The sequence below is a fragment of the Nesoenas mayeri genome (genome assembly GCF_963082525.1).
Source record: "Nesoenas mayeri genome assembly, chromosome: 3".
Lineage (NCBI taxonomy): Eukaryota > Metazoa > Chordata > Aves > Columbiformes > Columbidae > Nesoenas > Nesoenas mayeri.
In genome coordinates this window covers 43,535,661-43,548,848 of record NC_137544.1, presented here as the reverse complement: position 1 = coordinate 43,548,848, position 13,188 = coordinate 43,535,661, and the positions used below count along the sequence as shown (strand labels likewise).

Sequence of the window (13,188 nt, the reverse complement as noted above, 5' to 3'; positions counted from 1 at the left end):
CGTGGATAGTGGGAGATTGTTCCTTCCAACAAAAAGCTTAGATTTAATAGGTGAGATAGACAAAGATATTTCACAAAAGAAGTGTTTCCTACAGGGATATATTGTTCTCCTCCCTTTCAGAGCTAATATTCAGCAAAGCTAAGTTAGGGGTGATCAATGCTGGGGTAAATTTGACCCTATCAAAACTAGAAGTCACACTGGCCGCATTGAGGTTAAGCTCAAGCGAGTGCCAAGTGCTTGCTGACATCCTGTGATACATGATTTGTCCAGTGTGGCACCAGTAGTCTGTGGGAAGGCTGAGAATTGAATCCAGATCACTTGGTTACTAGATCGATGTCTCAAAGATGTCAGTGATATTCAAGGTATGTTTTTAACATGTAAAAATATTAAGAAGTCTGAGATGGGAAAATCTGCCCTGTATAACAGCAGTCTGTTGCACTGTTGTCAGTCAGACTTTTTGGGAAACAGAAACTATCTAACATGGACATGTGAGAACTCATGTTTATGTGACATTAATTCCTAAAGGGTTGCTGTGTACATGCAATTGCTGATGCACTGAGGTGACATGGGTTTTTATGGAGCGGTTGAAAAGGAGTAAGTGGAAGAAAAAAAATTAGACTTTTAAAGTCTCATTTAACAGACCTGTGGTCTATTCAGAAATATTATTTTGAATGTGCAGGTGAATTTAAAGTAATGGAAAACCCCAAATGAATAAAAAGAAGTCACATAATGATTTAATAAAGGCTGATGGAATGGATGTAAGTCATGAAGTTCTACATGATTTAGGATGCCTTCAGATAAAGTATTCTTAACTATTTGGTGACAATTGAAAAAAAGAAAAAAACATTGCAGCCATGTTTCTATAATCCAAATTTCTTATTACCAGGCAGATTCTAACAAAAACAAACATTTATGAACTCCTTTCAAATATATTTCTCCATTTAACTTGGCAAGCACTGAATATACATCGAACATGAGTTCTAGACAGTTGTGCTCCTAGGCACCTCACATTTGAAGGAAAGCACTCCCTGTATAAATAAATGTTACATAATTGAACTCAGGTAACAATATTTGCTTTATTTAAAGAATTTTTTTTCATTGTTATCTGTAACTAAATGTGGTAATTATATTTATGTATAGTCAACCTAGAATATCTTAGGCATTTTATTCATGAACAACAATAAATCCCCAGTACATATTTTCATCTAGCAGATCTAGTAAATAAAGACAAATACAGTGTACAAAGGGCTCATTTTGGAGCCAGAAATGGCTAGACATGTCATTGGGAATGACAAACTGTACTTTCAGATTGCTGAAAACTCTGCCACACCGTGATTATCTAGAGGCCAGGATGTTTTATTTAGCTCCAACTGGTAGTTACATGACTGCATTCTGAGATGAGAAACCAATCAGGGAACAGATAAAATTTCTCTTACAGTAGTTGTCTAGAGGATATCACCAGATGTTTGTGTTAAATAGTTCATATAGAAAACTTTGTGCTTAAATTTTCCTGAATGTATCAAATAATTTAACTAAACTTTCTCATTTGGATTACTCTGTCTTAAAAAGAAACTACAGAAACCTGATAGCATGTATGCGGATCTCATGGCTGTAAAATTTGACTCAACAAGATGTAAACAGCTACTGTTGCTGATGCTATTTGTGGAGATAAATGAGTGCCTGGAACTTAGTGAAAGGATCCAATATACAGATCTCATACCAAGTAGATGCCTTGCTTAACCATCAAGTGTACTAATGATAAACAACCACTTGAAAGATTTCTGGAGTGTCTTTCCAATTACTTCGGTGAGCAGTAGGTCAGGCCTATATGGGACTCCAGAAGTTTTAGAAAGGAGGATTACCAACATCATTCCAATAACTGATGGGAAAACGGGGAGTATCTCTGAGGTCACACAACTGAACGTCAGTGTAGTTTCATAACAAGCAGTGAGGTTCAACAACTTTTTTCTCACTTTGTCCTGAAACTTGGCTTCCTGTATGAGCTGGGTGAAACTTCCTTATTTTCGACTGGTTCTGGAAGATGAGAAAGGGATTGCATACGCTCCTCCTGACAAGTCTCGTGAGCAGACTGAGGCCTTTGTAAACATTTCTGAGACACATTGTACATGAACAGAGGACAGAGCAGATGAGGAAATTGTCTGTTTTGTTGTACCATCTGCTGATTTAGAAAGCCATGAAGATGACAAACAACCAGAATCTGTTCTCTTTTCACTAATTTGCTAAATGGCGCTCTGTTAGCATTGCATGAGCTGGAGTGTGGAAATGTTAAAACTTGCAGGCATTGTTTAAAAGTAGAAGAATTATATATTACAGTATTGTGGTTAGACATGCATGAGGATGTGCCAGACTTTTACCACCTTCATGGATGATTTTAACTGAATTGCAACAGCTCAGCAAAATAGACTCAACATTAATGACATTAACACCTTTAGTTTAATCTCACAATTTCTATTCTATGTTCTGTTAGACCAGCAGAAAATCTGACAAATATAATTTTTCTGATTTTTAGCTAAAAGAAATGCAGAGTGCATATTACCCTTTTCATATATTTCGCATGTAAAACTAGAGGAAATGATGACCATATACTCCCGTCAGTTTGGTTCAATAGAAATAATAGTACAACTGATTAAAATTACACTATGTTTTCTTTTGCATGAACAATGCTTCTCACTTTGCTTCAGTGGCGTGAATGGTTTTACCCATTATGTAAGAACCTGCTGCATTAAGGTCACCTAATGCTTTTACTTTCAGCTTGTTAATTACTTTGTGTAAGGAATGACGTGGCTGTAGGTTATCAAGTGTTTGTCAGGTTTAGGTGGTCACATGATGCCTCTTTATTCTTTATTTACTGCAGTTTCCAGTGACAGTGTGATCATTGCATATCGATCAGACTATCAATTGAAAAATACCTAAGAAAAAGTGTAAGATCTGTTTCCAGTTGTATACTGATATTTTGGTTGCTGCTGGAGAGAATGAGCTGAAATGCATTTCTAATCCAATGCTGTAACTCCACGTACAAAAATTTAATTTCTCTGGAACTTCTTTAAGGTTTCTAAATTTAGTGTCTTTTGATGGAAATAAATACACTGTAAACGTTTGCCTCTCTGTTGGTCATCCATGTATTCTCAGTCACTGCATGTATAGCTTTTTCTTCCCTTCTGGTATGCTGTGGCATTAGCGTAAAAAGATGCTCTTTCTTATGGCTTTTGCAGAGATTTCTATGGACTGAGAACTTTTTCTTCTTTTCTAAAGGTTTTCTTCTTGTTTTGAACATTATCCTGCTTATGGCTGTAGATCTCTGTAGATCTCTATTCATGAGTCTGATTGTCTTTCTTAAGTTCTGTTGGTTGAATCTGGATATTTATTCTTCACTAATGGATGTCATTATTTTACTGCTTCCTCTGAATACATCCTGTTGAGCTGCTCTTTCTGTTTGAAAGCATTTTTCAGGGCTTAAGTTCTCTTCCGTTCCATAACCAAAACTGTCTTTAAGTAGGGAATCTTAATATCTTCAGTAGTATTTGTGCTTTTAGCTCTCTAATATTAATGTCTAGCCTCACTCTAGCTTTCCGATTTTCATTAACGTAGTCCCAAACTTCAGCCTATTACTTGAAAAAACACAACTACAAAAAAGACCAGCTTGTGTGTACAGTTTTAGTTTGTCTTGCGCCACCCTGTGCCCACTGGGTGTCTGTCACTAATTCCAGTCTTCCCAACATTATTTGTAGTAATGCTGACTCACCCTTTCCTCATGTTTTTTCCTTCAAAAAGGCTGTATAAAACCTTTTTTTTTTTTTCTGTTTCATGGTGAGCTCTATCCACAGGCTCAGTGCCATATTTGGCTCTGCTGTTTGCTGAGAATTCAGGCTTTGTGGTGCTTTGTTACTACCCTAGCTGTTCTTTTTTGGGTCTATCTGCTAATGAGTCATTTTGTTAGACAGGCTGTTGCCACCATGTTTCACATTGTAAATTTTGGCAACAGTAGTAGGTAGAAAATGTCTTCTAAGGCTGAATTGTGAGAACTCTTCACACAAGTGTTGCAGATCCAGCTGGCATCTGAGTCGTACAAACAGATTGGCTTCTTCTTCCAAGTGTTCTTCTGCTTCAAACTTTATCCTTAGTCTATGCAGCTTGGTATAGCTAGATCCCTTTAGTGAAGAATGCTTTGTACTCAACTTTTAATTGCTTTATTGCAGACAAGTGCAGTTGGTACAGCTATCAATCCTTGGTTTTTCATGATGCTAGCTCTAATACATCCATAAGTGCTTCCAAAATTAGACTCAGGCTTTATAGTGGGCATTGGAAGAACCAGAGACATGGGATAGAGTGGAAATGCTTCTGGGAGTTAGATCTGAGAAAATGAGAAGCAGCATGTTGTAGCAAGAGGATTTTATGCTTTGTCTTCTGATTTCACTTAGAGTAAAGCATGGTAATCCAGTCTGTAGGTGCCTGATACATTGACCATACAGGCCAGATTCTCATATGAGGGGAAGGGACAAGATAGAGGAGAAATAATACATTTTTGGAAGCATATGCTACCAAAAGAATATGCATCCAAGTTTTTTGAGGAGTCAAAGAGGACCCAGAATTTTCATCCAACTGTGGAAAGAATGGCTGTTTCCCATCATGAAAAGGTAGAGGTCTTCAATGTGTTTCCCTTTGGAAAGAAGCATCACTTTAGTCTTGTCTGGATTCAGTTTGATCCATCTGTTCTTCATTTAAGAGCTAATTTCCTGTAGTTATTCTGATGTTTTATAGTGATGATAGTTGCATCAGAAAATGAGATAAATAGTAGATTGTCAGTAACATACTGTTAGCAATTGAAGACATGCCATATCACTCTCTCTCTCAGCAGTCTCATGTAGATAGATGTAGACTGCAGGGATCCCTGTGGGATCCTGAAGATGAGGACCTTAGAGGAAGAGGTTCATATCCACCACCTTTTTTTGAATTACATGTGGAACAAAAAAATGAGGTACTACCATGTTGCTGGGACTGTGTAATAGAAGATTCAGTTGTCTGAGACAGGAATCTGGAGATTGCACTTCCATGGTTGATGGAAGTTTTATAAATTACTCCAAGGAGCTGTGAGAATTTCCATCTGCAGTTTGTGTACCACTAGGAGCCCTGGTTCCTTCTTTGTCTCACAGTGCATATGGTTATACTCAAACATCTTCATTTCTTGGTGGAACATCTTCTGCATCTGACATTGAGACCACAGGACCCTTCCTCCATGTTTTCTTTGCCCCTGCCTTCCCCCTCTCCCACCCTTTTTTTTTTTAACTTCTGGTATTTATTTTGGTCTGTTACTATTGGTGTTCTAGTGTCTATCTTGGCTCTTCTGAAATGTAGATGTGCTACGGTAGGGTTGAGATGGTATTGAATCATGCCTTAGTGATGCAGAAAAGTCCAGGTGTTTCATCTTCAAGGAGAATACAGATATGCTCTTTTTCTAAACGAGAACTTTGCATTCAGCAACAGGAACTTCAGATAATGTTTTTCTTACCCTTTCCTTAATGATGTTATTGTATAAGCAATTGTCTGCAAATACCAGCTTGTGGTGTTTATTTTAATGTGTGGTGTCCTGAAAGGATGACTCCTCAGCACGACAATAGCAAGTACTCAGAAAACTGGCACATAATGGCAGGTAGGCTTTTGGACAGCCTGGTTTGCCTGGGTTTTTTCAGATTCCCATGACCTACAAGCATTGTACAGTGTAGTCTGTTTGAATGCTTGGCCCTTACACAGATCGTAATAACAGGCAAGTAGTGTTGGAGTGATGGTCTGAATACTGGGATGCTGTTTCATCCAATTTTTTAAAATGCTTCCAGTGTCATGAGAAAGCAGAAGAGTGTTATAGGGTAGCATACATCAGAGATGGTGAGGTAATGGCAGGAGCACTGAGCTATGGGTTCTCTAGCAAAAAGGGAGTCAAAATAATTGGGACATTCCAAACCAAAACAGAACCTCCTCATTTTACTAAGGCTGTGAACAACTTATCTACTTAGTTTTGATTAATTTTATTTTCTGGAGGCAACACTTTCTGCATCTGACACTGAGGCCAGAGGACCTTTCCTTTTCTTACAATCAAATGATAAGGAGGAATGTGTATATCAGGATGAGACTGATAGTTTTTTTAGGACTATTGATAATATCTCATGCTACTGTAGTAATTAAATATGAAGATTTCTTGACATCCTTTGTTTCTGATGTTTTGCATAACATCAAGGTAATTTTGTAAGACTCAATTATGGAGACAGATACTTCACATGTCAAATCAAGGTGTCTGGATGGAAATTCTGAGGATAACCACAGGAAAGATTGATGGTTTCAAAATATGTGCATGAGCCTTACCTGTCAAATAGGTCAAAGCAAATCCCAATATTCAGATGCTTTCACTGCAGGCAGAATATTTGAAATGCAAATATTATAGCAGAGGCCTGTCTCTATTAAAGCCAAAATTTGAAGAAATGACTTTACTAAGAAGTAATTTTGTATTACAAAAAATTGATGATACTTGGCCAATCTCTCTCTGCTATGGACTGGAAGCAGTGTAGTCAGCACAATCAGTAATTTGTTTTCGTGTGTTATGTATACATGGATACATACATATTGTCTGCATTGCAAAAAAATCTCCAGCCTCTTCAACCAAAACTTAATTGTTTGTCAGGTGAAAAAAACTGTGTAGAACTGGCATAAATTAATTTGTCTGTTCTGCAGGTTTGTCTATGTCTGTACAAAGATTAATCCTATTTAATTTGTTTCAGTGATTTATCAAGTTTATCCTTCTGCCTCTAACTTTTATCTGAAGTTATTTCAGTGTACTAAGCTGTGATATGCTCAGGTTATGGTGCAGTCACTTTCTAAAAAATGTTAGACTGTCATGTCTTACATCAATATATGTGTGATTATAGAGCAAGATATTGTTGCTAAAGTTGAGCGAACAATTTATTATTAATATAATTCATTAAGGATGAGTCTTCAGGTTTTGAATGGAGTATGGGGTAACGTGTGAATGAATGTGTTTGCCTCCTTGACTGCATAAGAGAAACATTCTTCCCATGCTCTCCTACTTTGCTGATTAACACAAAGGAAGAGAAAAGCCATGAATCCTTCCTCTTTTGCTCCAGGTAGGCAGGTCAGGAAGAAACTCTTGCTTCACTCTCTTTCAATAAATCATTGTCAGAATAGGTTCCGTATGCCTACATGAAAGCTGGAGAGCTCATTCCTTACTCCTCTGAGTACCAGCAGACATGCAGATGTGTGCAGAGGGGTGCAGTCTCGTGCATAGACTCTTGTTATGCTTAGCAAGGCTTTGTGAATGATGCCACTTTTCCTTACTTTTATGTATTTATTAGGCAATTTGAAGAAACTAACACTCAACTTCACAAATTGCTGTTATATCTAGTTTCCCATAGAAAACCTCTAGTATTTTGCGAGTGGGGGACAGACCATTTAAATTGCAAGATTTGTATTTATTTGTTTTCTCTGAGTGGAAAATTTTTTTCCTTATAAGAAACTTCAAATGGAGGAATAAACACAAAATGCATAGAAGAAGAAAAATTCAAAAATTTGCACCTGAAAAATTTTGCCTGAAGCCTTGTAAATAAAGAAAGATACAACTTTAAATATGAAGTGTTTTCCATTAAAAAAATATTTTTTCAGTTTATTTAGTCATCTATGTAGCCTGTTATGTGCATGCCCATATATGCATGAACACACACACACACATATACACATGTGGTAAGCTTGTAGTTGTACAGTTAGAAGAGTTTTGAGGAAAATGTATCCTATTTACTGCTTAGCTATGTCACCAAAGCAGAACTGTAATATAAATCTCAGAAATTTCCATCCCATTGTTTTTTATTACTGAAGAAAGTAGATCAGGATGATAACAGTTGGATACAAAAAGCAATCATATTTTCAGTATAAAAATAGTGCTATTCTTTAGTAAGCTATACTACTTAAAGGTAATAGGGGGATATTCTGGCTTGCCCTGGATGGTTTTATTATTTTTCCTTAAAAATATCTTTTGTTTCCACTCCCCACTAAGAAGGAAGGAATGTTTCCCATTAAGATACAAAGTGAGTTTGTTTTTCACTTTTGCCTTTTATATAGGGATACTGAATATAAAGGACTACAGCTCTCCCTGGATCAGGTCACTGCTACCAAGCCGGCATTCTCATACGCAAATTCAGCTCCGACCATAACGGATAATAGAAAGGGAAGCAAATCTCGCCTCTCGAGCACAAAGTCAAAATCAAGGACATCACCATACCCACAGGTAGTTGTCTTTGAAAAACAAAATTAAATATTTTTTAATATCTTGATTTTGACTGCTATTTTACCCAAATAATTAGAATGGGCTAAAGAACATGTTACTCAAATGGAATAAAGGATGAAAGGTTATAAGATCTTGAGAGAGGAATATGTTTCTTTAAACTGTTTCTAAAAAAGCTAGAAACATTTATGTTTCAGCATGTATAATAAATAATTATCAACAACAGCACATGGCTCAGAGTTAATGAGGAGTGGACAAAAGGGCAAGCAAAAATGTTGGTTTTGAAATACTTTGGTTTGAGAGGACTGTGAGTTTTGCCATTTGAGAAAGCTTGCTTTTTCTTACTCACTCCTTAATATTTCCAACATATCTAGAAAGCTGCCAGACGTTTGACAGCAGTTTAATACTGAAATCTTAGTCAGGAAGAGTGAGTTTTGAGAAGGGAAAGCAAGAAGCTAACTTGCTGGACTGGAACAAGAAAGCTTTTCTATGTACAAAGCTTTGAAAGGGAGAAAGCATTAAGAGGTGGCCATTGGCATCTGTAGACTTTAATTTCCCAGATTTCATTTTAAGGCCTGATGTGAAAGGAACATGTCCCTGCTTGGCAAATGGACCAGACTTGATTTGGTCTCTGAACTGGAGCTTACCTAATATGTTTATGCAACTGATTTCTGCGAACAATGTGCATACTTACATTGTCAGCCCTTTGGCTCAAATAAATCTCTTTGTCAAAATAACCATTATGTTTACTGAATAATGATGCAAGTCTTACTGACCTTATGCCACCACACAGTGGATATAAATGTGTGCATTCATGATGTAATATTGGAGAGCTATGTATTTTTAAAGAGTTCAGGTCAATATTTAACTAATAATGACCTTGATGACTACAGTTTCTCTGCAGGTACAATGTTTTCTAAACTGACCACTAAGAGTGTATAATATGATCCCAACTGTCTACATCACTTCCTTGTTTTCTTTCTTTTTCCCCTCAAAAGTACCAAGGCTAAGACTTTCAGTTAAATGACATCTGCTATTGACACAGGGAATAATAACCAAGTGCATAGATATGAACTTGGATTCTTCATTTTAAGAATCTAATTTTGCCACAGGTTGTTATGCCTCTTGCTGTTTAATAATTTGTTCACATACTTTTCTGTGGGTTGTTAAAGAAGAGTTTTTCTTTTGAACGCAGTAAACCAAGCAATTGTAATGAAACTGCTTCAAAGCATTGGGACAGACATCTATAATTAATTCTAAATCAGACTTTTGAGGTGGCCATCTTTGATTTACTGAAATTACTCTTAATCTCACCTTATACAGTCCTTTCAGAAGTCCTCATTTGCTAGCAGGACAATCTCAAATGAAGACCTGTTATTCTCCCACATCAATTCACTTTCTGAAAGTGTGACCTTCATCAGTACCTCCTTAATCTCTTCACAACCAGGAAAAAAACCTGACCTAGTGTTGAGACTGTTGGTTTATCAGAGATTGTTGTCTGAAGGCTCAGGATGTTTAGTCTCCAGTTTCATTTTGCATCCTCATTACCAGCTGCCTGGTAGTAAAAAGTCAAAGATTTCATCATTCAAAAAGAAGCAGCCGTGCTAGTTGCCAGTATCTTGAAAAATGGTCATTCCATTCATTGTAGCACATCACCACAAGCAACGCTGGCAGCTTGGCTTTGCATCCATCTCATCCTTCTCCACCACTGAATAAACTGTTGAAAGACTGAGAAAAGCTATTTTGAAGAACATGCAGCAGGTGGTATGGCCTGTGTTCCTCAGTCTCCAGTCCATGTAATTTGCCAGCCAGTTGCTGAAAATTAGAGTGTGACTCAAAAGCCACAGTAGAAAAGTGGAGGCAAGGATTTTGGCTTACAAGGGAGACTGGGTTTTGGTGGAGGAAGGAAGCAGGAAGTTTATCAGTAAAATAATGGCAGTGGGCAAAGTATTTCTTAAAGTTAAGCGCACGTAGGAGATTTAAAATACATCTACTTTCTTTTAAATTTCTTTCTCCTTAGTATTTACTTTGTTTCACTCTTAAAGAGAAAAGGGAATCATGTGCTTTATTGGGTGTTGACTGAGAATCCTCTCCCTTGCCAGCTCTGTGCCCTTAGGATAGACACATGAGATGTGAATTCTAAGAAAACCATGATAAGAAGTTTCAGCTGTTTGTTTAATACTAGGGCAAAAAAAATGGATGTTTTGGTCACCAAAGACAGTGTTAATGCTTTTTTTTTTTCCTCAAATCTTATGAAAAAGCGGACATAATGTAGTACGGCACTTGTAGATTGTTCAAGGAAAAACTGAGTTTGTGAAATTGGTGATGTTGGTCCACATCTGATTAACAGAATGACTTTAGTGCAGTGGGCTGGTGAGTTTTGTGAAGCCAGTCACAGGCCAAGGGAAGGTCAAACAGAGAGGAGGGCAACCCAAAATTCATGAGGCAGCTATAGGACCTGCCCAAACACATTGAACAGTGATCTTCTAGTTCTGTCTTGCCAGAGAGGTGGAGAGCTGAAAGAGGAGGTGAAAAAATGAGAAAAATGAAGACTTAAGAGAGATTTGCATAAAACGAAAGTTCTGAGTTGGTTTAAAAGATGCCTGTAGTCTTCCTCAGTAATAATAATCACTGTGAGGGGCTCTCAACATCTATCCCTGGACCTAATTTATTTTGTGTTCCCAAAAGCTAGCCCTGGACCTCATTTATTCTATACACAGGAAATAACGAGGAAAACTGGAAAAACGTTTTAATTGTGATCATCTGAACTGCTTTGGAGTTTAATCTCTCTTTAATTACAATTGTTTAAAAAATATTTTAAATTGTCTATAGTCTGCCTCTAATGGAAACGTTTTATGGTCAGATCTGAGTAAATGTTTATTGCTTCATATCTCATCTTGTTTCTTGGATAAAGCTTATATGTATATAAAATGAACACATGCGTTCAAGTAAGGATGTACACAAGAGCTTTGGTGTGTGTTACAGCAGGCATGAATTTTTGGAATTAAGACCCTTCTCTAGTAGGTATATATTAATCCACCTGGTTTTGGAGGTAAATAGATTTTACAGCTCCTCTAAACAGATAATCTGGACTAATTCTGCAATATCACACAATGGGGTAAAGATCACAGAATCAGGCTGAATTCTAGTCAACTTTTTAGTATTATTATTATTATTTTTATTTATTTCTTTCTTCCTGTAGGCTAAAGCTTTGGCAGCTTCCAGTGTATTCAAAAGCAAAGCAAACCCCTCTTTTTATAGTAAACATAACTCCTGATCTGGTGAAGAGTCACCAGCAGTGGGGGTTATTTTAATGGACATGCATGTATTACTTTAATCTAAGCCTTTCACCATCTGTTCTGCCTATAACAGTGAATGCAAAAAGAACATATTTTACATTTCAGGATTACATTAGTAAAAAGTAAGATAAAAGTGATTTAAAAGCATGCATATGTTCTTAGTACAATGCAGCCTGCATCTGTGATTGTTTTTTCTCATGGCTAAGACACAAATCAAGAGGAAAGCTGCTGATGCTGATGTAGTGAAAGTTTTTCATGGGAAAGAGGGCTCTGAGAGGGTTTCACCATATATTTAATGTTTATAATGATAAAACCTGAGTAGGCTGCCAGAAAAATCAGATCTCTATAACATCTATTGTTTGAGCATCTGGCATGGTGTGTAGAGCAGGACTGATGTTGCTGCGTACGACAGGATGAGAGCTCAAGCCAGCGGGACACCTGCAGGAATGAAAGGTCAGGAAAAAGAAAATCACCCCCAAAATACTACAACTGTCAGCTGTCCATGGGCTTTCATAAAATAAGCTTTTCTTAGATGTGGAATTGATATTTTCCCATTTCCCTGCCAATTCAGCTCTCCTGAAGTTTTTGTTTGTTTTGTGGATTTTGTTTTGGTTTGTTTTGTTTCGAATGAAAAGAGCGTCAATGATGGCCTATAACTCTTTTCTCTGTCAGTGCTAATCCTACTCTTGTACTCTCACTGCGATGGTACACTGGATTAGCAGCCTGGAAGACATTTCTGCGTCTGGAGGTGGCAATTCAGTTTCCATAAACCAGTTGGAGGACAATTTAATTCATTTATTGTTGTTTGTTTATGCCAGAAGACAATTCATAAATCACCTGGCGTGATTTCAGATGTTGCCTGTCTGAAGTTCTTTATCATGTTTTAACTTCTGTCTGCTGGTTTAACTTTGTTCAAGAAACCGCAAAAAATAATAATTTCTGCCTGATAGGAGTCAGAAGGCAAAAATTAGCAGCAAGGAAAACACTTCTGGTGAGGAAGGATTTGGATTAAAAAGATGTATGTATTTTCATTAATTTTAATTGACCATAATTTTCATGAAATCTGATTCCATTTTCTATGGTCTTTCATCACTTGACATGTGGGAGCCTAATTCTGACTTGAGAGATAGTGTTTCCAACTCCCGTTTCAGCAAAGCAGTATCTTTGATCATCCTTTCATTTCTCCCCCCTGTCAAACATGTCATGCATGCCCGTATTTGGAGTCTCCACCTGTCAACATCAGACCTCCCAGAAGAGGCAGCGGTAGGAACTGCAGTGGTAGAGGCGGCCTGGTGATGCCAAATAGAGATGTGATTAGCTTTAAAGGGAATTAGACATATTTTTGGCCTATGTCTGCTTATGTTGTACCTTAAGAATAAGCAGCCGTGTCAAACCACAGTAGACAAAGTGGTCCACAAGCAAATCACTGTGTTAATTTAGTTCTGTCTATAGCCTCGTAGCTGCTATGGGTCAAATCTCAAATAATCATCATTTACATCAAGTACAAATATGCATGAAGTATTGTTGGTCTTAGCTAAACGGTTATATGACATTACATGGTGCATTTCTGATATACATGCACATGTA

At 37.2% G+C, this 13,188-nt stretch overlaps 1 protein-coding gene across 1 annotated transcript in view; it reads left to right on the top strand.

Moving 5' to 3' along the window:
• Positions 1-13,188, top strand: part of SIM1 (SIM bHLH transcription factor 1) — a gene marked incomplete at its 3' end in the record, with an annotated part of 43,632 nt that overhangs the window by 27,427 nt on the left and 3,017 nt on the right. The window contains exon 9 of the mRNA XM_080341713.1: positions 8,140-8,305. Within this exon, the coding sequence (XP_080197839.1) occupies positions 8,140-8,305 (166 nt within the window). The remainder of the gene's footprint in view (positions 1-8,139; positions 8,306-13,188) is intronic.